The 26,511-nt window shown below is 39.8% G+C and overlaps 1 protein-coding gene across 3 annotated transcripts in view; it reads left to right on the top strand.

The window, feature by feature from the left end:
- MCTP2 (multiple C2 and transmembrane domain containing 2) overlaps positions 1–26,511 on the top strand; it is a 121,640-nt gene that overhangs the window by 60,469 nt on the left and 34,660 nt on the right. For all 3 annotated transcript variants that reach the window (XM_085070388.1, XM_085070389.1, XM_085070391.1), the window contains 5 exons: positions 1,871–1,973; positions 3,651–3,753; positions 12,886–12,987; positions 13,876–13,950; positions 14,746–14,865. In XM_085070388.1, the coding sequence (XP_084926514.1) occupies positions 1,871–1,973; positions 3,651–3,753; positions 12,886–12,987; positions 13,876–13,950; positions 14,746–14,865 (503 nt within the window). The remainder of the gene's footprint in view (positions 1–1,870; positions 1,974–3,650; positions 3,754–12,885; positions 12,988–13,875; positions 13,951–14,745; positions 14,866–26,511) is intronic.

Raw genomic sequence — 26,511 nt, 5'->3', positions numbered from 1 at the left:
TTCAAAGTCCCAGCTAAAAATCTAATAAAGGGAAAATCGCAGAGGGAATCAGAGGTACAAAGATTTTCAAGGGTTAATAGAGGAGCAGGGTGAGCAGGTACTGTTCCCTCCCTGTCCCTTCCCATAGCAGTCACAAGTCTTAAATCCATAAACTCCTGCAGAGCAGTGGTGTAATGCCACCTTATATCTTATTCCCACAGTAAAGATTGGACTTTGGTGTGATTGGCATTTTTGTCAGTTGCTTGTATGTTGTCATCGTAGATTTTAATTGCAAGTTTTTAGCCTGCTGTAATAATAGTGATCAGAAAACACACAGTATCTGCTTTGGTTTCAAGCAGTGCTTTGAAAATCCATATTTTACTGTTAGACATAAATTTTGGGCTGGTTTCCAGACAGCTGTATCATATATGTGGCTCTTCAGCCACAGCTAGCCCAGTTTGAGCCTTCCATACTTTTATATTCCTAGATAATAGTTTTGTTGACGTGGAAATGACTTTTTCTGCTTTGTTGGATGTTTTCTGTGTACGCATGAGAGTTCTTCTCAAACACTGCATTTGCTCACTGACCAAAAAATAGCATTCAGAATACCAAATTATACAGTGGGATTGTTTTTGGCATATACCAGTTTGCATTTCAAGCAGTTTCTCTGAAAGGCTACATGCATTTTCCACGCTTATCAGGGAATGGGCATGTAAGCTGAAAAGGAGAAGACAAATAGATTGCAGTAATACACATGGTCTTTAAACTTTACCAATATTGACTAGTTAATACCCATTGTTTACATTCTGAAAAGATTCCTGTTTAGTTTATAAACTTCTCAGAGTAAGACCCTTAAAAGCTCTGCATTAATAATACAGAAAATAAGGATTAAGAAAAGGGCAGCTTTTGCTTAAATATCTTGTTTGTCTGGTATCTAAATCCCTGCATTGCTGACATACTTAGTTGCCTACATAGAAGTTAGGCTGGGGTGTCTGTGGCTGAGTTGTCCACGAGTACTGGAGATGAGATTAAATCAGCTTCTGAGCCAGACATGCTGATAAGGGACCACTGCTCACAAAGGAAACTGCTGAGCTGCAAAGAGCTGGGAGAGCTACAAATTCATGGAATGTGAGTGATCAAAAAATACATTAGCCAATGTGTCTTCACCTAATAGATTCCATGTTGACATCCCTCCCTAGAGAGGAGGTGGTTTCTTTCCTAATTTTTTTTTTTGTTTGTTTGTTTTCTGATTTGTTATGGGGTGTTTGCTCCGTTTGTTTGCTCTCAGCACAATACCTGGATCATGCATGGATTCTCCAGTTGATGTTGGGTTTTGTTTAAACTGTGGCAAGGTGTGGAGCCTTCATAGCTTTGAGGATTTGCTCACATGGAGCTAATTGAAGAAATGCTGCTGTTTCAGTCAGTGCTATGCTTGTTCTCTCATGATGTGGATATTTAATCCTGTAATCAACTGGGGACGACCACAGGCTCTAAGCAGGGGATAAAATAGGGAGTGTGACTGCACACTGCTGCTTTCCTGGGTCACAACAGTGGTGCTGCTTTCCTAAGGGCATCTGAGTAACTAATTGGCAACATGAACACATCTTTCTTGCTGTAAAGACTGAGAGATGATCCACTGAAAGGCTCAAATTTCAGGTGTTGGAGTGAAGCCCCCTGAGTGAGCTCTAAGGTAAGTGTTGGAGTTTCCAGAGCTGGGGATGAGTTGGAGATACTGGTTTTCTAGCAAGTCATTCCAACAGAATTGGGCACTTTGCAGTTGTTTTAATGGATATAATTTTATTTAACCAATTATTTCCTCAGCCTTACTGCAAAGAAACTCAGCCTACTAAATACCATAACTAGTCCACTTAATTTTTTGTTTTTTTCCTAGGCAAAAGCGATCCTTTCTGTGTCTTAGAGCTGGGAAATGACATGCTTCAAACACACACCGTTTACAAGAACCTCAATCCAGAGTGGAACAAAGTTTTCACATTGTAAGTGGATTGCTTTGGAAACCATGCAGCAACTCCAGTCAGCAGCTCAACCAGAAAAGCTATTGACTTTGGGAAAATACAAAGGTCAAGTTTAAGATATGTCATTTTTTCATAGTCAGAGAGGATGTTGGAGAGATCTCAAATATAACTTAATTAAAGCCTTTTGCCTTTTACTAGTTCTTGCATGGAGTTTATTAATAGAAGTCATTAAAAGAAAAATTACTGTGATATTTATAGGAAGAATCATGACTAGACATAATGGAGTCATAGCTTGATCCAAGAGATAATGTAACAGAAAGTTGAGACCAGATACTCACGCCTACATTTTCCGTAACTTAAAATAAAATATGTTTCATTGAACCTTGGTAGAATCCATGTTTAATTTGAAGTAAGCAGAGAATTAGAGCTCATGTTGTTTTTTGGTATATATTCTGAATTTAAAGCAGTCAAACATGCTTCAAATTAGATGCTTCAATTTTTATGGAAATCAAGGTATTTTTTTATTTGCCACTTTATTAAGAAAAAAAAGGTCATAATTTTGGTATTGCTTTTAGGCAGCCCAATTTTTAAATCTTGCTTTATGCTGACAAAGATTTTTGTGAATAAATGAGTGAGATAAAAGTCTCCCAAGGCTGAGGTCTGTGCAAGGAAGGCAACTGCAAGGGCTGGCAATGAGCATTTATGACATTTGCATCTGTCCACTGGAAGAAGTTTGAAATTTATGAACTTTTTGTTGAATCAACATTCATAAATACTAGGCTGGATGAGAACACAAGAAAAACTATCTGATTTCTCTTATAGAAATACTTTGCTGGGTTTCTGTTTAGTTCAGGGGTGCAGCTGAATGCTTGGCTCTTAGAGTCCTTTCTCATGCTTTGTTCTCAAGAAACTTCCACTCATCACTGTTTTTTCTGAGATTGTGCCAGCAGATGAGTCTTGTCGGATGTTCAGCCAGAAAAATAAATCCAATAACAATCCAAATTTATTTTATTTAAAGAGAGAGTTTGTGTCTATACTTCCTGTGGGTCTCAGAAATGTCAGCCATGGACTATCTCTAACTTTCTTACTAATGTTGCCTGGCTAATCCAAGCACCAAATCTGCAGAGCTAGTCAGGCACTCACATATCTTTTTAGATTTTTGTCCATTAAAAAAAACCTTGAAGTAAGCTCTTTGAAAGCTATTGATGTTTTAGATTTATTTTGGAGCAGTGTGGATTGTTTTGAGTGGATGAGTCCATTTCAGCTGGAGCTTTCACTACCACCAGAAAGCCCTCCCCATTATATCCAGGTTTTGTGCAACACACTCAGCTGTGTGTGTCACTGTGCAGTTTTAATGCAATGAGGCTTGGGTTTGAATTCAGCCCTTGACCTCTCCCAGTCACCAGATTTCTCTGTTGGAGAGCTGAGTTTTACATTGATAGCATCACCAATTAAAAAAAAAAAAATCAATGTCTGGTAGTTTCTTCACCTAGTTATGCAATTGAAACATGAGGGGAAAGCTTGGGGAATACCCATCACTTGATTCATTTTGGGGCGGAATTTAATTAAATGCTAGTTATATACTCCAAGGTAATACAAACTTAATTAGTAAAACAGTATTCTCAGATCTTTGTGGAGGAGGCTGTGTGCATGTGTACTGAGTACTATTTTTTGTGTGTCTGCACTTTTTTGTTCCAGCCCTATTAAAGATATTCACGATGTCCTGGAAGTGACAGTGTTTGATGAAGATGGAGATAAACCCCCTGATTTCCTTGGAAAAGTTGCCATCCCTTTGCTGTCTGTAAGTTACCTTTACTCATAGCTGGCAGGGAACAAGTTGCATTTTTTTTTTCCCCCCTATAGCACAAAACTCCACCATTTTAAACAGGTTTTGTGATCTGTACATGCCTTAGTTGGCAGTGTTTATAGTTCTCCTTAGTGTAACGAGCATTGTCAACCCATTTTAGTACAAATTTGGTTGATTGGAAAGCAAATTGCAGAAATGTCTGTACTTCATCAGTGCCGTGGAGGTCTGAAAACATAATTGAGTTGTTCTGTGTGTTTCCACATCATCTTCTGAAGGTAACGTTTTAAGCGTGTCTTTGTTCCGTCTTGCTTCTTTTTACTCCGAGAAAGTAATTGCACATCACGGTAGGATTGACTAGAGATAGCTGTTGTTATTGGCACAGCTGAATAAAATTACCTAAAAGGGGTGTTTTCCACTCCATAGTGCTTTTAAAGACTGGTGGCTTTTGTTCTGTAAACAAATATGTGAGGAGTGAGTGCTACCATGGGAGTATAAAATCAAAACTGGAAACAAAGCGAGCTCGGGGGGAAAGTGGTTGCTCTGGAGATTAAGGAGAGTTGAAGCTTTTTCAGAAATAGCCAAAAAAGGCCAAGCTAAAGAGAGCGGAACATGAAAGGGTCATTAAAAGACTTTAATAGAGAAATGGGGGGAAAGCAGCTTTGTGTTTGGTAAGACTGATTTAATTTTGAAACAAGACTGGTAGCAATAGTGAGCAAACCAGATCAAGAGGACGTAAACAGCTCCATGTGTACACACAGTGTCACAGAAGGTTCTGGTCGCTTTTACAGTAACGTGTAGAAAGAACTTTCTAGGCTGTGACTTATTAAATCAATTAGTAGATGAGGCTTGAAACATCATGGGACTCTTGTGTCATATTAGTCAAGTTGTGTAAACATGTGTAACTGTAAGCACAAGGGTTCCTGTGAGCTGTGAGGCAGTGATGCTTTGCAGGAGGTTTCCTGTGCAGGGGGAAGCTGTTACAGGTATTTTCAGGTATTTTCATGATTGAACCCTGTCCAAACCTTTGGGCTGATGATTTGTTGTACACACATTGTGGTGTGATTCTTGGGGCTGTCCTGAGTGGGAGTTGGACTCAAGGATCCTTGAGTCTCTTCTAAGTTAGGATATTCCATGATGACTTTTCTGCTTTCCATGTATAACCTGATTCCAGCCACACAGGCTGGGGTGAGCTGCTTTGGGTAATGCTTGGTGTGATGCTGTGGGTAATAGTGCTCTCAAATAGGCAGATGGTGGATCCTGATTGAAATTACAGAGTGCAAAATTGCAGTCTTGTTTTGAAACATCCCTGTGAAAGCATATTCACCTCTGCAGAAAGGCTGGCACACATCTTCCAGGGGTAAGGCATGAATTTGTCTTTGAGTTTTAGAGGCTGGCTGCTGCAGGAGAGGCAGTGATGTATTTGTGGGACTCTGTACTAGCAGAGAATAGAGAAAAGGGAGATTTCTAGAGGGAAAGCAAAGGTCCCATCTGATCAAGGCAGGTCGTATAAACCTCACAGCATTGGCATAGTTTAGGTAAGGAACCAGTCAAGATCAGAGAGGGAGACTGAAACGTTTGGTATTTCCAAATAAATAATGAGCTGCCCAGAAAACCCTTGAACTGACTTAGAGGATATAATCCCAAAGTAAGGAATGCTTTATAGTGGTAAAGAAATAGGTCTGCATGTTGCAGTTTTGTTGTGATTTTGTCTAAATAAATGTATTTCTTGCCTATGTGAATTAAAAGCAATGTGGCTTCTGAATTCCTTCACAAAAGTGTGTTTGCTTTCATTTTTCCAGTTCACACTGGAGTCTGAAACAGGGGAACCCCAGCAATTTGGGGATATAAAGAGCCTAAGGTACAGGATGTGAGGAGTAAATACTGAGCTCTTGGTGGCCCACAGGCTGTTGTGAGCTTTGCAATGCTGTTCCCTCCGTGGCTCCGACTGCGTGATCTTTTTGGGGATATTTTAGACTGTTCATCTATTTTTGTAGCTTGAGTTGTCAGTATCTCCTATTTTAGAACAATATTCGAGTCAGTTGGGCATGGAGGATTATTTGATGTTTACAGGGAGGAAAAAACCTCTTAACATCTTTTATTCCATTTTTGATCGCTTTGTTAATTTTTCCCCAAGTCCTCGTAGCTCTGATGTTACTGGAAGAGAGTGGCTGGAGCAGCTGCTCTCCTGCAGACCCAGAGCTTGCCAAATGGCCTGCATGATCGGCAGCAGGCTGTGTGGGCTCACATTGAGAAGATGTTAGATTTGGATTTTCTGTTGATTTTATAGGCATTTGTCAAGTATCCCTTAGGAAGCATGTAACAAGGCAGAGGAGGGGAGTGCATGTGTGTGGTAATGTCCAAACTATTCAGTGTAGGTTTTTTTGTGTCCAAGGTTTGAGACAAAAAAAATAAAATAAAAATTGTTTATGCTTTCCTTTGCCAACTGATCTTCTTCCTTCTCATCCAAACTTCTCTGCCTCCTATTTCAGTCAAATCTAGTGTAAATATACTCATCTCTGCTTCTGATTAAAAACATTTTGCACCTATTAACTTGGGCTGCTCAGATAGAGAACTGTAATTTTCTAAGCTCTTTTTCTTGAAATGGGAATTTCAATGGATGTTGTCATTTTGACTCTAACTTTGAATGTATCCTTTGAACCATTTAGATAAATATACTAAAAGAGAATAAACGTTGAAGACTCAAGGAAGCCTCACAATCATGTAGATTTAATTTCTCTATGTAATCAGCCCTAATATTTGCCTGGCATTGAATTGTCTTTTGAAAATAGATGAGCATTTGCCATTTTTTTTTCCTGTTAAAAATGTACAAGTTTGACTTGTGAGCTGTCAGCACATGAAGTAAGTTTACTTCAGGAATTGTTCATGGATGACTAGATTCTTTTCTTAATGAAAAATTGCCTTGACTAAAGTATATGTTGGAGGGATATAAAATGTTTAATTAATTTGACAATGAATTTTGGGTTAAATGTGTTCAGTGGTCCCACACTGGCATTTTGCAAACATGACTACACCCTCATCATCACATTAACACTGGAATAATCTTACTGCACAAAAATTCAGGGATAGTGAAATTATGTGTTCTTTCCATTCATCCTTGACTGTGATCTAGGATTATTGCAGGAACCAAATAAGAAAAGCAAAAAGCTGGACAGCATGAGTAGAGTGTTAAGGAGTCAAACAATGAATAGAGCTGCAAACTTCATGTTCTGGTAGATGTGATGAAGCAGTACCGGATAAATAGTGGCAATAAACTGAATTTGGGTGTGGAAGGAGAGAATTTCTCAGTGGTTTAGCTTTAACTTTTCCATGTTGATCAACCTATTTTCCTTTTTTTCCTCCTGTCCTTTTTGTCAAATTACTGTCCTTCTAAAAACCATGTGTGGGACCTCATCTCAAGCACTGCTCTGGTCAGCCACGTTCACAGAAGCACGGTTTAAACTAGAAAGGACACAAATCAGTGCTCCCAGGATATTTATCAAAATGGATTCCTCTCTTGCAAGAGGTGACCCATGGAGTATGGCTTGGCCAACCCTTGGGCTGGCAGGGAGATCTTGGAGCTTGGGGAGTGAAAGAGAAGCCCATGGACACTGAACAGAGCAGGCTTTTGTGCCAGAAACTGAAGAAGAACCTGGGGAACAGAGAAGTAGGGCAAAAACTTTATTACTTCAAGAAAGAAGTTTGATAGGTTTTTAGAAGTTTTGTAGGTTCTGGGGGACTTGAACTAATTATCAAAGAAGTCCTTTCTATCTCTGTGTTCCTTTGTGTCCTAGATCTTAGTAAAGGCAACCGTGTGTCTCTTTGTGAGGGTCTGTCTTTTTTCTTCTGCTTCAAGAGACTCCTATCTCCTGGAAGGCTGCAAGTTATTAGAGACATGGGAGCATATAGTGTGCTTCAATGAATTTGAAAGCAGAGTATATCAAATATCCTCATGTAGAAAGGCCTTTGAGTGAAGAGTTGTAGCACAGAATGGAATGTTTTTTATCTGCTGGATTATCAGCTCAGAGTAGTCCTCAGCTGCACCCTTTTTTCCCAGCAAACAGGAAGAGGTCTATGAAATATTTTCAAGTGCCAAGCAAGGTCAGTAGCCAGTGATACACTGAAAACAAGGAGTGTGCCTTTGGCAAGCTGAGTTGTCTAAAGCATGGCCTGGATTCAGAGAGCAGACACCTGATGATTGCACTTACTTAGCACTTGACCAGAAGTGTGGGGTCCTTTCCAGGAGAAAGTTTTAGAGTTTGAGAAAAGTGAAATTGCTGTGTTTATGCAATGGAGGCAGCTGTGAAGTGTGCTGTCTGTTCTGACTATTTATCCTGATCGTGAACCAGGATTTTTGGAATGGGGAAAAATCCCCCATGTCTCTTCCAGGAAAAACAATGTCTTGTTTCTGACATTAAATTTTCCCCCAGCCATGCACTGCTCACTGAAAAGGTACCAACAGGGATGTTGGCTCAAGTATCACCTAGGATCCTTGAACTCCCAGGGTTTTCAGCTCCTCCTCAGACTGGCTCAAAGCCCTTGTATGAAAGCCCTGCCTGCTTTATTTCACTCCACCAGCTCTGTATCTCTTTGGTCTTTGGGTAGCAATCCTCTGCCAAGAACCCAAATCTCCATTCCACTTTGGATCCCACAGAAGGTTGTTCAAAGTGAAGTGTTTGGGGTAAAGAGTTTTGGGGTGAAAGAACAGCGAAGAAGCAGGCATTTTGTACAGAATTGGTTCAGTGCATATGGCAAGACTGGGGAGAAACAAAACACTCTTTATTCGCATACAGGTGGATCAAATATGTGACTTTCTTTCATCTTTTCCTGGGGAAATACATCCTTTGATAAGGGGAGGTGTGTGTCTATTACAAGACAGCTTTATGTTATGCAGGGCAAATGGGATGACATTGTGCATCAGCAATGAGCTCAAGCAGGAATATCAGAGGTCCCAAATGCTTTAGATGAATTACCCTTGGAGAGTAGCCATTACCCTCTCCACACGTCACGGGTGTTGATGTACAGAGGTTTAACCCAGCGTTCTTCTGTCAGGTCATCAATATATGACATTGAATCTGCATCAAAGCTGGATACACAGGGAAGTTTTCTTAAAATCAATGTGGAAAAAAAAAGCCACTAAACCATATTTCTTTGAGACAAGAGCAATGAAAAAACACGCTTTGCTGCGTAAGGGTCCTGTCTTCTCCGTGTTTTGTGTCATATCAATCTTGGCTTTTGCTATTTCATTAAAATTCCCAAGCGGTCAGAAGGTTGTTGCTTAATAGATTTAGCATTGGCTGGCTACATCAATACTGTGTTTAGTCACATTTGTTTTACTGGGGACATCTGTGCAAAGAGTTTAGCAAATATATTCATTCATTTGAGAGGAACCTGGTGCACTTTGGACCTTGACTGGATGGTGGTCTTGTGTACCTCAACATTTCCTTCAGTTATGAGGTAACTCCAGGGAGTGTTTTGCCTGAAGTGTCTCTGTAGGTTGAAATATTTATTGCGAAAAGAATTTCAGTTTTCTTCCAGCTGATAATTTTCTTTGCGTGGTTCCTGCATGGGGAAGGGATGTGATATAGAATGTACAGCTCATTCTGGGAAAATATGGATGTGGTTTTGACTTTCTGTGTCGACTCAGAAGAAGGAAATGCCCCAGATATCAGAAATGCCCATGGGATGAAAATCTAGAGTATTTTTCTGATGGTGACCTTGCAGCAATGTGGGTGTGGCAGCCACTGCTGTCTTCTTGTTGATCCCAGGGTTATGGGCAGTCTTGCTCAGTGGTTGAGCCCCAGTAAGCTATTAAGAAGCTTTCAGAGAATGCAGGCATTAGTATTCAGCGAGGATATAAAGCATCATCAATAAAGGAATAATATTGATCATGTCTCTTTAAGGTGCTTACCTGCAGATATTTTCACATTTAATTTGAATATCTCTTTCCTTCCCTTTTTCCATAAGTAGATGTTAACATTCTTAGGGAAGATAACCTGTTTTAGACACAACTATCAGAACTCTTCATGGATTCAAACCCATGTGAGATCATCAGGTTTGTAGCAAAAGGTGTTTGGGTGACAGAAGAAACCTGATCTTTCTGGCACTGAGGTTCCTTCTACAACCCCAGCCTTGGCTGCTCACTTTTCCACAGCTGGAGGGAGCATTTAAGCAAACTTTGGGAGTAGCAGAGCCTGGGGCAAAGTACCCAGAGGGGAGAAAGAAATAGATGCAAAATGAAATTTATATGACTGTGTGTCTCTCGAGCTTGGGGGAGAAGCTGAACAGAATCTGAACTGTGGTCCAAGAGCAGGGTGCAGGGAAAATGTAGAGTATTTCAGACTCTTTTGCATGTTCTCTTGTGGGCACAGTTGAGATATGCCACCAATGTAATCTCCATGCAGTCGTGGGCCTTAGAGTTACCTACCCTGTACCTTTTGTTGAACCACACTGCTTTAGCATGGTGCCAAAACTGTAAGAGAGTCTGTTGTTTGACCTCTTTTTCATTTTTTTTTCTTTTTATCCAAATGAAAATGCAATGGATTCTGGCCATTTCATACTCTCTCTTTCTCCTCTTGTGGTTTTTTTTCCCTCTGAAGAAAGTCAAAAGCTAAAATATCTGTATGAATGTTTAGTCTTGGGCTGAGTTATAATTGCACATCATTTTCCAGACAGTTTGAACACTTAGAATTAAATATGCCAAATAAATCTGACTCTCAAACTTTATTTGCACTGCATTACTTCCTGCCCTGCTCAATTTAAGAATAGCAGCAACAATAATAATGACACTATTCAAGAAGTTTCCCAAGCAACCTCTATTTACAAATACAAGCAGAGGTGGAAATTATTTGTTGCTGATTTAAAACATGCTGTGTGAAAAACCTGCAGACACACCCAGAATGTTTGATTCAGCTCCAGCTCTTAAAATGAAGACTCTTTTCCCCAAAGCATTTTTTTTAGTGCAGAATCCCACAATATCAGGCTCAAATACTCAGAAACATTTCTTTTCTTTTTTCTATCAATTTAGCTCTGTGTTACTTTTTTTTTCCTTGTGTGTTATGCTCTTGAAAGATGTAAGAAAGAAATATATCCCAAGGAACATGAAGAGGCCTTCCCACTATCTGTTGCTTCTGGTGTAACTGGATGAAATGTGATGAGAAATGTGTACCTGCAATACGTGGAAATTCAGCTTCAAAATTAATAACTATGGAGGATCCAGAATTAGGATATTGTGATATATACTGGACATCTACATCTCTGCAGACACACTGGCAGTAAAGTTCATTCTATCCTGTCGCAGAAGAAGCCATGAATCAAAGCTCAGGCTAAACCTGTTGCTGGGGCATCCTCTTGGACCAACAACCTCAAACCAAATCCTTCTGTCTCAGTGTCCCTGCCATCAGTCAAACTGTCTATATTTTAATTTGGGAAATTGAACAAAAGCTTTCATTTCCAAATAAAACTTTACTTTCATTCAGTAAATTTTAAATTTTTTTTGCCTTTTTTTGAAGGGGCAAAGGCAAACTGGTGAAATAGCAGAAACCTTTATGATGGGTTGACAATGCTGTGACAGTTGGCCTGAGGACCTTCTGATGCCAGTCCATTTGGCCCTAGAAAAGGGTCTAATCACTTTGGCAGCTCTTCTGTTTTGAGGCTGGAGGTCTGCAAAATGTTTCTTTCCCTGCCCCTTTCCTGGGAGCTGCAGCATCCTTTGCTGCCAGCTCCAGCACTGTGTGTACTCTCTCGTGGTGAAAGCAGAGGTGCTTTGTGATCAGTTTAGTTCAGTGCCTATTATTGTTATTATTTATCAGTATTAAATGAGTTCCATACAGGTATCCATAACTGGTAAAGCTTTGGATGAGAAAATAGATAATAGGTGGGGTTCCTGGTCATACAGCACTGAGGATGCAGAGTTGGTCCTTTTGAGAACCCTTTTCCCTTTCAACCCTTAGGCAGAAAAACCATCTACCCTTTGACTGTTTTGGTATAGAAAAGGTGGAGCAACATTGGGAAAGAAAGTGACCTTTCCCTTGTCTTGTGAAATCACTTGGTTCCCTTTATACCTTGTTTTTTCTTTACTCATTTCTGCCATGGTTTATGTGAGTGCCTCTTCTAAATGCCAGAACAGCAATAGCCATTTTAAATATGGTTGCAATTTCATGCCCCCAAATTTCCTCCGTTATCTTTAATCTTTGATCATTACAGTCCCTCAATGTAGCTTTTTGGTAAGCTGCAGTTTTTTATGTTACTGCTGTTTAGAATTAACTGGTCTGCTTCCTAAAAAGCCAAATGTTTAATCAATACATATCCTACTGTGTATAATAAATACATTTCTGCCATCACTTTTGAAGAGAGAATGCTTATGCTTTGAGCCAAATAGTTTACAAAATGGCAAGGAAGGTTTTTTTATTGTTGGGCTGGTTGTTTTTTTGGTTTTTTTGGGGTTTTTTTTGTTTTTTTTTAAATAGATACTTAATGAGATAGGGCCAACCGGTGGATCAGAGCAGAGAAATGGTATTGAAATTCAGGGTTCGAGTGGGGGGAGAAGTCTTTTACATGAATTAGTTAATTTTGAACATTTGTTACATTAGCATTCACTCCACTTCATTTCTTTGGATTGATCCATTTCTTTGGATTGCATTTGTTTGCTGGGTAATAATTTGATAACATTGCAATAAACTAAGCATTAAGAAGTGTTTTCGTGTGCTGGAGTGTGGAATAGGTAGGTAAAGTTGTTGTTTGTGGCTCTTTTCCTAAACTTTGGAAGAAAAATCCCATTTTAAACTTGTAATAACGGAGGCTGATTACTTCCCATCAAGTGACTGGCTTCCAGGGCAGAATTTTCAGGCTGGTTATTGCATGCACTGCTCTACTATAAAGTACAAGGTCTGAAAATTAAAGTTGGACCATGAGAGATTTAATCTGCAATTTTATAGGTCTCTAATCCAATGGTTGTTTTGTATTTCAGGCTCCAAGTATATTATCAGGGTTTGGGGGAAGTTTATTTTATTTTTTTTTTTGTGCTTGAGTTATATTTATTTATTTGTTTGCAGTGTCTTTAAATTATATCGAGGATTACAGCCAGGAAAATATTGATGCTTTTTCTCCCCTCCCCACCCCAAACTATAGATTAGAAACGGTAAACAAAGTTGTTACACACTGAAGAATAAAGACTTGGAACGTGCTTCAAAAGGAGTAATTTACTTGGAGCTGGATGTCCTATTTAATCCTGTAAGTTGAAGTATTTTCCTTTTGCTTATTGCTGGTGTAAGAAAAGTCCAAATGTGCAAGGATGAGGGTGGGGGTGATGCTTTTAAAACCAGGAGCCAAGGCAGAAAAGTCCTGTCCCTACTGCATCTGGTGGTGGAGGCATGTTTGATGCGAGTGAAGAAGATTTGGGCTATCACAGCTGTGTCCCCTCCAGGTGGGACAGAGAAGGGGCATTTCTGGAGGGACAAATAACAACAAGAGCCTGAGGAAGGAGGTGCTGATTGCTGTGGCCAAAGCTCCAATTGTAACACGTGAAAAACGGCTTCACGTTCATCTTATTACACATTACTTTTAACACCTACTTCTTCCCCAAAAAGCTGACCCACCATGTTCTCTTCCCAGGGTGTTGACAGGAAAATTAATGAGGCATGGACACAGTGCTGCTTGGTTTTTAGGTGGCCGAGTCAGTCTCAATCCTTTATGCCCTACAGCCTTTTACTGAGCTTAACTCCTATTTATTAAGGCCACAGCTCTGCTGCTGCTCAACTGAGTCCAGCCTTGCCCAATTTAACTTGTCTGCATTTTCCTTAGCCCAGAACCATAGAATGGTTTGGGTTCCAAGGGAGCCTAAAGCTCATCTCATTCCAACCACCCTGCCATGGGCAGGGGCACCTTCCCCTGTGCCAGGTTTGAATCCTGTCCACCTGAACATTTCCAGGGGTGGGACTGTGCCAGTGCCTCACCATCCTCACTGTAGGAAATATGTATTAAAAGCAACTCCTAAGTCACACAGAGCCTGAAAAGAGTGAGAGATGCTGAAATTCCTGATCTTCCTGAGCAGCGCTGGTGATACGAAACTGAAATAAGTAATTGAAAACTACATGGTTATTTCTATTTTTTTTTTTCTAGATAAAAGCAAGTATTAGAACATTTAAGCCCCGAGAAAAGCGCTTTACTGAGGAGAACCGCAAATTTTCTAAAAAGGTGAAAATTGTGTCTGGGCTAAGCTTCTGCATCTGTTTGGGGAAGATTTGTATTGCTGTAGCATGGTTGTGAGAACAAAACCTATTTATGCATAAAATGCTGAACACATGTAAATTTAGTGTATTTCTGTATGTATTAAAAGGTTTGTTTGTGTTAACATGAAATTGCTTTCTGATCTAGCTTGCATCAGTAGTTCTGCTTTCTGCTTCAGAGAGGGGAAAATGATAGCTGTGGATTTTGCACAGTTCGCAGCACTTAAAGCTCAACGAGAGCCTTATTCCCTTCTTCAGGAAGAAAGAAACCAGGGCTAAATTCCTTATGTAAAAAGTCCATAGGATTTTAAAACAGGGGCCATTATTCTTTTTAAAATCAAGAAGCCCTACAATAAGTCTAAAAATCCCTATTTATTTCTGTGGACTAGTCCAAAACACATAGAAAAGAGGTTCAGACTACATTCTGTCTGTCCCTTTCCCTGAGACATTGATGTATTTTAAGAATTGAAAGACTATAAAGGTAGGTTTGTGTGACAGTTTTATTTAGTTTTGGCATCGAGATGAGCCTGTTTTCTTTTTTTTTTTTTTTTCTGTAAGGAATGAGGAAAATCTGGAAGGTTTGGGTGTGATCAGAAAGCAGACAGGAGCTGGCGAATGTATCTGAAATAGAGGCTTTATTTGCAATATGTGCCCTGGCGTGCATTTGTAGCTTAAATTATCCCTGTTTCTGAAGCAATAGTAGGATATTAGTGTTTGATTAAACTCCTCTTCTCCACCCCTCCTCCCACTCAATATTTATCAGATCTTATCAAGAAATGTTGATCGCGTGAAAAAAATCACCATGGCAATATGGAATACAATACAATTCCTTTGGAGCTGCTTTCTCTGGGAGTCCACGGTGAAGAGCCTGATAGCGTTTGTGGTAAGTGGATTTCTTCTTTTGTTGCATGAGGCTAAGTGATGTAAGATCTGGAGTGTTCCTGTGCCTTCCTCCCCAGGAGTGCGAAGCTGGTTTTCGTTTGTTATTGGTGCTTTGTGGCCCTGGGGCTGCAGGGCTGTGGATTTCAAGGCAGCTTGGGCCACACTGGGCCTGATGGGGATGGAAATTAGACCTTCAGGAATAGTCTTTCCTCGCTTGGAGTGGAGATATTCACCACCTGCACCGAGCTCTGAGGGTGCCCATGGGCAGGGTGTAATTCTGTGGAGACTCTGGAAATTTTAATTATTTTTAATTAGAAACGTGGCAGCTGGGGGTAGGAAAGGAAGGAGGTGATGCAGGGAGATGCTTTTGGTCTGGGTGATGCAGTGTGAGCTGGTGGGTTTTGTCCCTTCCATCTTCCATGGCAATGAGGCATCGTTTCACTGCAGGTTATCGATTCCTGCTCTGCCTGTGTTGACATTGCCTGTTGCAAATTTATTCTCCTGACTGTAATAATACATTGTTTAAAAGAAAAAAAAAAAAAGGAGAAGGCTGGTCAGCGAGTTGCACAGCACTCTGCAAACAAAAAGCCAAGTTCTCCACCTGCCTATCCCACTTTTCATCTCTCTCCTTTTTCCTCGTGGTAGTAAATCCCCATTTGCAGTTTTCTCATAACCCACTCAAGCACAAAAAGATTTTGCCTGCTCTTTATTCTGCGGTGTGACATTTTCTTCATGCTTGAAATGTTTGGCATGCCATTAAAGGTTGCAGAAATCATTTTGTGGTGGTCCAGCATGCAGAAAGAAAGTTTTTGAGTTGAGTGTTTATTAAGCAGTACAACATCCACATCTCCAAGATTTTCTCCCACGTTTACTGTCTGTGAGCAGTACGATGGTTAAAGGCTTTTTTAAGGAAAACACTTCAGTGTATTTGCCACAGATGAGTGAAGTAGACCATTCCTGGGTGAAAGAAGCTTCAGAGCAAAGACAGAGGAGCTGTCTTCACCCTGTAGGTCAGAGGGATGGCTCACACAGAGGAGTGGGTAGGATGAGAGGGTCTTTTCTCTCTAATATTTTGTCTTCCTGTTGCTTGAAGTTCTTATAGAACATATTATATTGTATACATCATACGTAATTAATGGCTGGAGAGCTGGTGGAAAGCAGAGTAGTTGCTACCTCACTGAAGTGTGACTGTGCAAAAGAGCTCTGTGCTTGTGTCCAAGGGAATCAGATGGCCATTCATGCTGGGGCTGGAAAGGGAGGGTAAAATCCCAGTGTCCTTGTCCAACCATCCTTCTACAGCAGGCTCTAAGCACATTTTTAAAAGGGTTGCTGTTTTTGCACCAAAATACTTGTGAAGTTGCAGCTGTCAAGTTCAGTTTTCCAAACCTAGGAAAAGTTTGTAAGGGATGGAGAGGCGGAAAAATAAGAGGGTGGGAAAATGGGTCTACAGGAAAAGGAATTTATTCCTACTGAAAAGGAGTATGAGCAGGTTACAAGTTACAGGTTGATAACATCCTTACTGGATGCCATAATACTCCTGGTTTCCTGAAAGGAAGTGGGTAATGGGAAAGGAATAAAAATACTCAACTCTAAGAATAATTACCACAGGCTTCTTTTACAACCCAAAATTTAAGTCTATCTGGTTTTTCTCACATGGAAATAATTCAGCTCTGGCACTAAAAATGAAATGCTAATTATATATCTCTCTCTCACTATTTCTAGCATGAGTGTTCATAGTATTGAAAATACGCACACAGCAGGGTAGGTGCAGCATCCCTCCCTGCCCAGTCTGTGTGGAAAATCCACTCCTAGCTTGCTGGTGAAAAGGTGAGGGCAGGAGGATGCACAAAGCTTGTCTACCCATTTTTCAGTTCATGAAACCCTCACTGGTAGCTTCAATGCCAGCCAGACCCTCAAACCAGAAAATAATTAAAAAAAAAATTATTTTTCCTTACAGATGATGTCCCTTGGGCCCTTGGCAATAACCATTTTGATCTCTCATTTCCCTTGGTTTCCCTCTACAGGTAACCCATGCCCCTTCCTCCAAGGGGGAATAAAGTGAGGGAGGAGGAGGAAGACAAGCAGACAGCATAACTTTGGCAGCCTTGTTTTCTTAAGCAATCAGACAAAACCCATTGCCAGACAGATAAAATATTTGTGAGGTTGTCAGAGGACAGAAATAGCTGAGGACATGGCATCTTTCACCTTCCTGTTCTAGTCCTTCCTCCCCATTAGTGCGACAGCTCTAGTGTGTGACAAGGACATCAACTGCTTTTGGGGGTGTAAGAGAAAAAGAGGGACAGGTGAAGAGGGAGGAAACAGAGGACAGCACAGGCAGGGCACAAGTGAATGAGAAAAATGCTCTCACCCTGTTCCCTCATTTATAAGATACGTCATCCCAAGCTGAATTTCTTTATTAGGATGTAGTGGTGAGAGGAGACAATCCAAGAAAACCTGGGAGTAGATGAATTTTTTTTTGTGCTGTAAAAATGTAATCACATTTTTCATCAGCGTTCTTGTGCTTTTTAATCTGATGATTTTTCATCTGAGTTAATTGTATGGGCACAGAGGACACTGGGCTCTGCTGAAGCATAGGTAAAATCAGAATCTTTTCAAGTTTAGAGGTTTAGGAAAGAAGGCTGAAAGGGAAGTGAGACAAAGAGCAAAATTTCAGTTTTGGCAGTGTTTGCCCTGTGCATAAGGGGCTTGGTGTAAATTGTGTTGCACAACTTCTAGAGAAAACACCCTGGGTCAGAGGAGATAATCACACACAGGATTTCAGGGTTCTTCACAGTGTACCTCCCATTGCTGCTCTGGTGAGAAAAATGGACACACATGGTTGTGTGTGCCTGGGAATATCAGGAATACTGAATATCAGGAATATTCCCACATGTGAAAAATGTTGCCTGTAGAGTTGACAGTGTTCACATACCAAGAGATGCCTGTAAGCATTTTCTGTATTCTTCTCCATCAGTTCAAGATTTGGGGGATTTGTAGATTTCTAAGACCAAAAAGAGCTTCAGACATTCCTTTCTGTTTAATTTTGGTGTCGCTATCTCTGTATTCAACACAATTTGTTGTGTTTTGATTGAAGCATACCTCTCAGAAATGTCTTCATTTTGAGGATACCTAGACACATAGTCCAGCACATCCCTGTATGGTCCTTCTTGTGTGCCTGACATGCTTCAAATCAGACAATTCTCCACCAGTTTCCAGTCTGAATGTTCCAGTTTTAGCCTGGTCCTCTTCACTCCTTCATCATCACACTTTTCTCCATTGAGACATCACTTCCACACAGCATTGCTGGTATTCAAAAAGCTGGAGCTGTGTGGTGTAATGTGCCTGGGGGAATGTCTGCTCACAACTCAGCTTATGTCTGATTATAACCTGTTTGTTTTTCCCACTCATGCATACAAAAACTTGTTTTCTTACCTTCCTGTTGTACACTGAAACCAAATTTTTGAACTTTCCTTCTGTATGCAAGCACTCCCTGCCCACTCTGCTTCTCCTTTGCTGATTGTGGAAGTGAAGTCTGTAATAACCAAATCACTCTCACTGTACTGTATGTATTTTAAAAATATTTTAAAAGTTAATTTTAGTCACAATGATTTTCATGAGGAATTATGCATCATTGCACATTGTTCTTGTGATTTTTATACAACATAATTACACCTTCTATTGACAGTTTTCTCTGCATTAATGGTAATTATGCCATTTAATGAAATTACAGTAATTGCATTTAAAAAATATAATCTGGTGAGAATTAAAAGGATATATTGACTGGAATTTTTGCTATCATATATATCTATATTTTTTAAAGTTGGTATGATAGTTGCAAAAGACATTGACAGGATCAGGCAAATGATGGGAATTCAGCCACCAGTGCACCTCTGGTGTGACTGGCAGTGCTGCTGCTGAATTCCTTCAGGGTCCCTGCACATCACCCATGCCAGAACAGTTCATTTTTACTGGCAGCATTTCCCTCTATTTCAGGTTTAGTTTTTTGATGATCCAGGCTGCTGCCAGGGTGGGTACAGGTGGGAATGATTTTTCCTGCTCAGCCCTCTCTGGCAGCCAGGTCCAGCCAGACAAGGAATGCAGCAGGCACAGGCAGTATTTATTTATTTTGCAGTGACATTGCCCTGTGTCTACTAATTGTTTTATGATGGCTTAGTACTGGGAGGAAGGGGAGGAATATGTGGTGATGCAGCATAATGTGTTGGAATTGTGGGGCTTCTGGTCAAACTCACTGCAGTTATTTAATGGTGGGTGGCTGGGAAAATGACTGGTGTGGGATCATTTTGGAGCATTTGGGCTTCCCAAAAAGCTGGATGATACAAGAGAAGGGAGGCTCTGGAGGTTTTAGATGCAGTAGCAAACCCAAAGTTAAGCTTTTGTGCTCCTTGCTGCAGAGGTGGGGTTTTGTCACTCTTCTCCATTGAGATCTCCAAAGCTCTTTAAATCTGGAGAGAGCTCGAGGCAGCTGGGGTTATTGGCAGAGGCCCCTTGGGCTGTGGGAACTGGGAAGTCTGAGCAGTCCCAGGCTGGGTGAGGCTGCAGGTTTGTGCATTGCTCTGCCAGTTTGCTTCATGTCTCACCTGGGGTAGAAGCAGAGAGAGAGGTCAGAGCCTGCATGAACTTTTGGAGATCTCTCCTGAGTGTGATTAAACATGCTGCCCCTTCAGCTCGTGATGCTGCAGCTGGATCTGAGCCCAGCTCAACTCATCTCAGAGAGAAGATACCAATCATCTTATTAGACATGGACAATTTTTGATCCCTGTTGAGCTGGGCTATATTTATAGTGGTGAACTATGGGCAAAAGGCCATTTGTTTGTTAACAGCATCCTCTAAAATTGCTAATTGCCTATCAGAAAGAGGGAAATGTTCTTTATTCCCTCAGGAAGGATATTGGTTAACTCAAAGTCTAAGCTTTCTGGAGTTTACTTGGGGTAAATCTCTCATTCTGTATGTGGACAAGTGTCTCCTGCATGTTATGATGTGGGTTTACTAGCAAAGAACAAAATGTTCCAGCCCTGTTTGTTCTGAGCATAATTCAACCCTGGACATGACAACAATATACGGGTAAAACATCCAATTTAACTCCTGCTTTGTTTTGCAATGCAGTGATTTATTTTATTATTTTTCCCTTGATGGAAGGGGAGTTATAGATCAATAAGAGGAAATTCTTGGGATGAAAGTTTCACAGGAAACATGAGAAATCTATGGAGAAGGGAGACTAGTAGCAGCTATGAAATCCAACCAGCTTAAGACAGAGACTAAGTCACCAAACATCTCTGTACCTCTGGCTAGCCAAGCACAGCACAGATTTTTAATTTAACTATTTACCAGTAGATGGGAATCACTCTTCTATAGGGTGGGGAAGGAAGATCTGCTCTCACATGAGCTCCCCTAAAATATTTCTTCTTTTCCCCATGGATTTTCTGCTAATTTTGAGCCAGTAGTTCCCTGATACAAAGCACAAACCACCCTGCCATGACTACATGTGCAACTGATGAGAAGGGTATAGTCTTTTTTCTCCCTTTTTTTCTTTTCATCCTCACAGCTGAAGACGAAATTTAAATCATTGTTCCCAAACTATTCGGGAACAGCATTAAAGTAATGGTAGATTAAAATGTCTCCACATTAAAAAGCTAAATAAAATGAATAGATGTAATCCTAAAGAGAGAAGAATGAGCATTCTTCAAACACTGAATGGGGGACTTGGAAGAAGAAAAAACTTTAAAAAAAAGAGAAGAAAAAAGTATTAATGCAAAAGAGATGGTCTTTACATCCGCTTTACTGTAGAGCTTTTGCTAAGGGCTGTTCTCAGCCCATTTGCAGCTTGTGTTTTGCTACAGTTTTAAAGAAGCAGTCGGCAAAGGAACGAAGGCAGTTTCTATTTAAATAGGGGAGCTGTAAAATAACACTCTGCTAGAGAAATTCGTTCATGCTAAGGCTAGAGCTGGTGCTGGAGGAGCAGCGAGAGGCAGGTTTCAGGAATTGAACCTAGTAAGTAATTCTTCAGAGCCCCCAACATTTCCTCCCTTCTTTCCCTCTGCAAACCTCTAGCAAAGGCACATCTTAAAAATCGTTGTCCCGAGCTCCAGTGAACAGGCTGGGCTGAAGGTGTGTTTTTATTTCGAGCTGTTACATCCCGGTAAAAGTATTTTCCTAATGATGGAGGAAACGTTTACATCCTGCTTCCTCCTGGCTGCTCGTGGCAGTGCCTCTGCAAACGCACCAGGTCTGCCTGCAAAGCTGTCAGGAGCACGTTACCTGACACAAGTGGCTGCTCAGATGAGAAACAGGCTCCTCCAGACAATTAAAGGAGATGGTTTCACCCTTTCCCCAGCAATTTTTACGTTTCCACTATTATTTTTCCCGTGGTTTCTCAGTTTAAGCTCGAGATCCCAGACTTTGCTTTGCTGCAGCAGTTAAAATTCCTGGAATGGCAACAGTGATATTGATGATGCTGAGAGACACGCAGCAAAGTAAACACATGTTATTTCCAGCTCTTTCAAAAATGCAAGAACAAACAAGGACAAAGTTAATAGGGAAATAACCACTTAGAGCCTTGACAACACGATAAACAAGATTTAAAAAGCAAAGTTTGGAGCTCTTGGAGTCAGGGTGAGATGGGGCTGAGCAGAGACCAGTACAAATATCCCTTTTAACTTTGCAAAAGATGGATGGCCTCGTGTTTCCAGCTCACGAGTTTTGGGGATTTGCTTTTTAACAGTGAGATGTTCCAAAATAAAAATAAAAGCAAAACTGTGTTTTGCATCTGAGGAGTCATTTCCTCTGGGTGTGCTCGACAAGGCATTTACCCTATATAGCAATTCCCTTGATTTTGGGGTTGGGGATCCTCCTCTTAAATTATGCTGTGCTGATATTTTCGAGGCTTTCTGTGTCATGCACTCCAAACTGGAATGCATCACATCGGAATGATTCCCTCAGCCCTGGTAATGAGAGAGACCTAAATCACTGCCTCTCACTCCTTCATTGCATTTTGTTGGTTTTAATTGATGATAAAGCCTTTTAATACCTTGGCTGTGCGTGTTAAACTCCGTGGTCCGTGTGTTTGGGTAAAAGAACAGTCCTGTTGTAGGATAAGCCTCTGTGCAGCTGGTCAGCAGGAATGTGTGTGCAGGCATCCAGTCGAGAATTAAGGCGAGGAGAAAGAAATTCAGCTTTGTTATAGTAAGTGGATTTAGCCCTAGAAGGTGTTGGTGCTGAGATAACTAAATAGATATGTGTATCTGTCAGTCTCCTGAACCAGACTGGAAATACAGTTTTCATCTCTTTGGCTATTTAATGACAACACACAAAGCCAAGATCAAATGTGGAAACATTTTATCTAAAAAAAAAAAAAAGCAAGTGAAAAAGGGTTTTTTCTAGCTAAAACCTGAACCAACTGCATCCACAAATCCTTCTGCCTGCCTTTGTGCTCGAGTTGCAACCTGTTGGAGAACTCTGCTCAGTGCTTGCATTCCCAGCTAATTTGATACTGCCTTTTATTTATTTCATTTCATTTGTTTTTTTTTTTTTTTTTTGGGTGGTTGAAGCTCTGTCATTTGTTTCGGAGCTGTCATTTTTATTAGTCTCCCTGGCTGATCTTTTTGGGCTCTCGTCAGGTGGTGTGTGTTCTCCATTGTCTGCCTGGTCTTGGCAAGCTGCAGGTCCTTTTATTGCCATATGACGTGGGCGTGCTTGCAGCAGTAGCCTGTAATTATACCCACCACAGGTGACAGTTACAAGAGCGCTTTGGTAATAATTTTAGCTGCCTGATCTGATGTTTGTGAAGAGCAAACCCTCCTTGTGGTCTGGCTGGAGTTTGCTATATTGTGTTGTGCTTTAGCCGTTTGATTTATGAAGCCCGGTTTAAATTTTTTTTTTTTTTATTTTTTTTTATTTTCCATTAATATGTAACATCTTGTGTCTTTCAACGTCCTGAAGTTTTATGTAAGATTGTTGTTGATTTTATGCTATTTTGTGCATTTTTCTATTTATTTTTGCATGTGTTGTATTTATTTTGCTTTGCTCAGCACAGTAAAATAATACTCCTGCCTGTTGCTGGGTTTATTTGTGTATTTAACATTGCTGAACTCCTGTATCTAACACCTCGCTAGCAGACACTCTGTTCTGCCAACTGTGAGAGTAATCACACATTAGCATTTAATTATTATTTTTTTTTTACCTTTGACCATTATTTAACTGATTTAGAAAAGGTGAAATTCTCTATCCAGGAAGGCAGCACTGGTTCCTTTACTCCCAACAAAATTGCAAAACTTGGATTATATAAAAGGTGAATTTAGCTCATGATTTTTACTGTTATCTTACAAACGTTCAGTCTGAGTTTAGGAATTTGCCACAAAAAAATGTGGACAAGGCTGATGTACCCACTGCCTGAAAAGCTGGCTTTTCTCTTGTGCTGCATTTCTTTTTGCAGTCTTGAATTCTTTAGAGGAACTTCAGATTAAAACTCTTGGGCATCTTCTGAATTTTTGATTCCTGTTGCAGGATTCTGGCTTGTAATTCTTCTGAATTGAATGGTAGGTTGAAAACCAAGAGAAATTTATTTGTGACCATTTGGCATCTTATCTGATCCTAAAGAGATGATTTTCCACATCAGGATATCCAGTAATTTTCATTTTCCCAAGTTGTCTGTTGCTTTTTCTGAGAGTTCACTTTATTCATAGGCTAGAAATCGCATAAACAAAGATGAAATTAGTATTCTAAGTTGAATGAATGTTGCATCTGTGTGAGACTCATTAAACAGGAGTGTGAGACAGAAGCTACTTACCCACCACTATTGGAAATACCAGAATTCGAGAAGCTTATTTGTAAAATTCCCAAAGTTGGCATGGATTTTGACTCTGCAAGCTGTATGGAAAAAACATACGGCTCAGCCCAAACAAACAAACAGAAAAGGCAGGAAACCCATGGCATGTAGGATGAAAAAGGTACATATTAGGAGGCAAAAATGCCATTAAAATTAAAAGTTCTTTTACTTAGTGTGTTCTTTTCCCCCCTCCAAAGCCACAGGTGTATTGATTTTCTTTCAGTCAGCATCTGCTTGGGTTTCTCTCATTATTCACATTCCTTTGACCTGGCACCTCTTAGAAAGTATTTTAAAGCACTCAGTTTTACAGGAAAATTGTAGACATTGACTATGATCTCCCATGTCATTGGTGGAACAGCCCTATCAGTATTATTTTTTTTTTCTCTTTTTTATTTTTTCTTTTAATTTTAAAAAGGCAGATTCATTTTTTTTTAATACAGATGTGAGCTTGAAACAGCACTGCATTCCATTGAAACCCAGAGGATGTTTTTATTCTTCCAAAAGGAGGGAATCAGTAGAGACATGTCTGTAGGTGGTTTAAATCACTGCAACTCCATTAACTTCAGCAAGCCTGTGTTACTTAACATCAGTTAAAAAGCTGCATCCTCGTTTTGGGCAAAAATCCTGTGTGAATAGAAGTATCAGGTTTTCTGGGAGGAGGAAAAGCCTGTAGATGGCGATGGACCCTCAGGAATGAGGCAGCTCTGGCATTCAGGCTTTTGTCAGATTTTTCTGGCAGGTTTTCCTTTTCTTGCTTGAACTATTTTATTTTTAATTTAATTCACCCTTTCCCTCAGTGCTAATGTAACACTAGTTGCAGAAATCGTGACAACTGGAAGAAATTTCCTATTTGAAGGTAATGCAACATTTTGGTTTTATGATGGAGACAGATACACCTTGAGGGATTTCTCTTAAGATGTTCTGCTTGTCGGGGTTCTTTTTCTTTTTTTTTTGTTTTAAATAAGAAAGAGTTGGATCCTTTACAAGTTCTGAAATAAAAAGAGATAAGTAGAGAAGCTGCAGAGCAAACACACTTTTTAAAAAGCCTGTTCTCATTTCACTTTATTTTTCTTCATTAGCAGCTGAGATGTGCTTTAACTTGGAGGTAATTCTTAAATAACCAGAAAGTTCTTGGGTTGTTTGAGGATAGCAGTAATAGTAAAAATACCTTAAATCAGAATATGTCACTTTATTTATTATGGTTTTTTTAATATTCAATTGGAAATAAACCTGGAGCAATGGGATGACTGCAAAATCCCAGAAATTAGATAAAAAAAAATCTTTACTCTTAATTATGAATAAATTTGGCTGCTTCCACAGTAAAGGGTTGCACTGCTACCAATAACATCAATAGAGTTTTGATCTCTTCTCCCACAACTTCATGAAAATTAAGTTGTTATTCTTAATTGTGGCATCCACATTGTAGTCAAGCTTAGCTGGTTTCTTTTGGTGTTTTTCTGTGTTTTTGTTATTATTTTTGGTTTGTTTTTTTTTAAGGTATTGCTGCGATTTTGAGAAGTGTAATAAATATGTAAAACATGTAGTGTTTTGTACCAGTCTAACATGCTGATTTATTTTACCTTTAGCATCACCCATGTAAAGTCAGCATGTTTACTGAGAGATGAGTGCCAAAGGTGAGCAAAAGTCCTCACTAAAATGGCCTTTAACTACTCTGCTAGCTCAGGTTCAGAACTTTCAACTTTTTTTTTTTTTTTTTGGGAGAAGTCGCTGTCTTCTGTACTCTCCTTCAGCTTTCATCTTTTAATGGAAGAGAAGAGCAGCACATCTCTGTATCAAAGCCAATTGTCAGCTTTCATTAGATGCATTCTATTGTTTGTTCAGATTGGAAATAACTGCATTACACTTTGACTTTGAAGGCTTGCTTGTTTTTAAATATACTGGGTATATGTGACCTTTTTGTCATTCGTGGAGCACTTGGCTTGGCAAATTTGAGGTACCCATTTAAACAGCAGCCAAACCTTTTTGTAGCACAGGTACTTCACAAAAGGCACTTTTTGTAGGTCTGGAAAAGTAAAACAAACAGTAAAACAAAATCCTGCTGCTAATGAAAAGCATGAATAGGCTCATCTAAATGTTTTTAGCCATAACTGTGCCTCAAATGCATTTCATGGGGGGAGAACTCCCAGTGCTCAGGGAGGCTGCAGCACCCATTTTTTAGCAGGGGGTGGGAATCCAGTCAGCTGCTTTTTTCCTCCCATTATGTGTTGGCCATATGAGATGTGGCCTCTGTCAGAACATGACGGCAAGACAGTCTAATTCCATTAAAAAATTGCACTAAGCAAATTTTCTTAAAATGTTTAGAATATTAAATGGGAAATGCATAATTGATACAGGGATATTAGCTTTTTTTTTTTTTTTAACTGAACATGCCCATCAGGAATGAGATGATGACTTGTTCTAGCAGTTAAGAAAACTTCCCCAGATACTTCCATGTACACATTTGGGAAAATTATTTGCAATGATATATTTCAATTTCCTTAATAAACTAGACCTGTCTTCCTAATTCCCTTTCCCTTAAGTCCCTCTGCAGGGGTTAAGAAATGAAGTATTTTGAAATTATTATCAGATAACTGTTTCTATGAATAAAAAAACTAATCTAAGCTTTTTTTTTTTTTTTTTAAGAAAAATAGATTTATATTCCAAAGCTGGGAAATAAACAGTGGCAGTGGAAAGGAAATATGAGATTAATAAAAATGAAGACATTTTGCAGAGCTACCCTGGATGGTTTTAATCTTGTTTTGTTTCTTTTTCTTTCTTTTTTTTTTTTTCCTTCTTCTGGGAAGT

This window comes from Lichenostomus cassidix, chromosome 10 (genome assembly GCF_008360975.1).
Source record: "Lichenostomus cassidix isolate B80296 chromosome 10, HeHo_3.0, whole genome shotgun sequence".
NCBI lineage: Eukaryota > Metazoa > Chordata > Aves > Passeriformes > Meliphagidae > Lichenostomus > Lichenostomus cassidix.
This window is presented reverse-complemented; position numbering and strand designations above follow the sequence as displayed.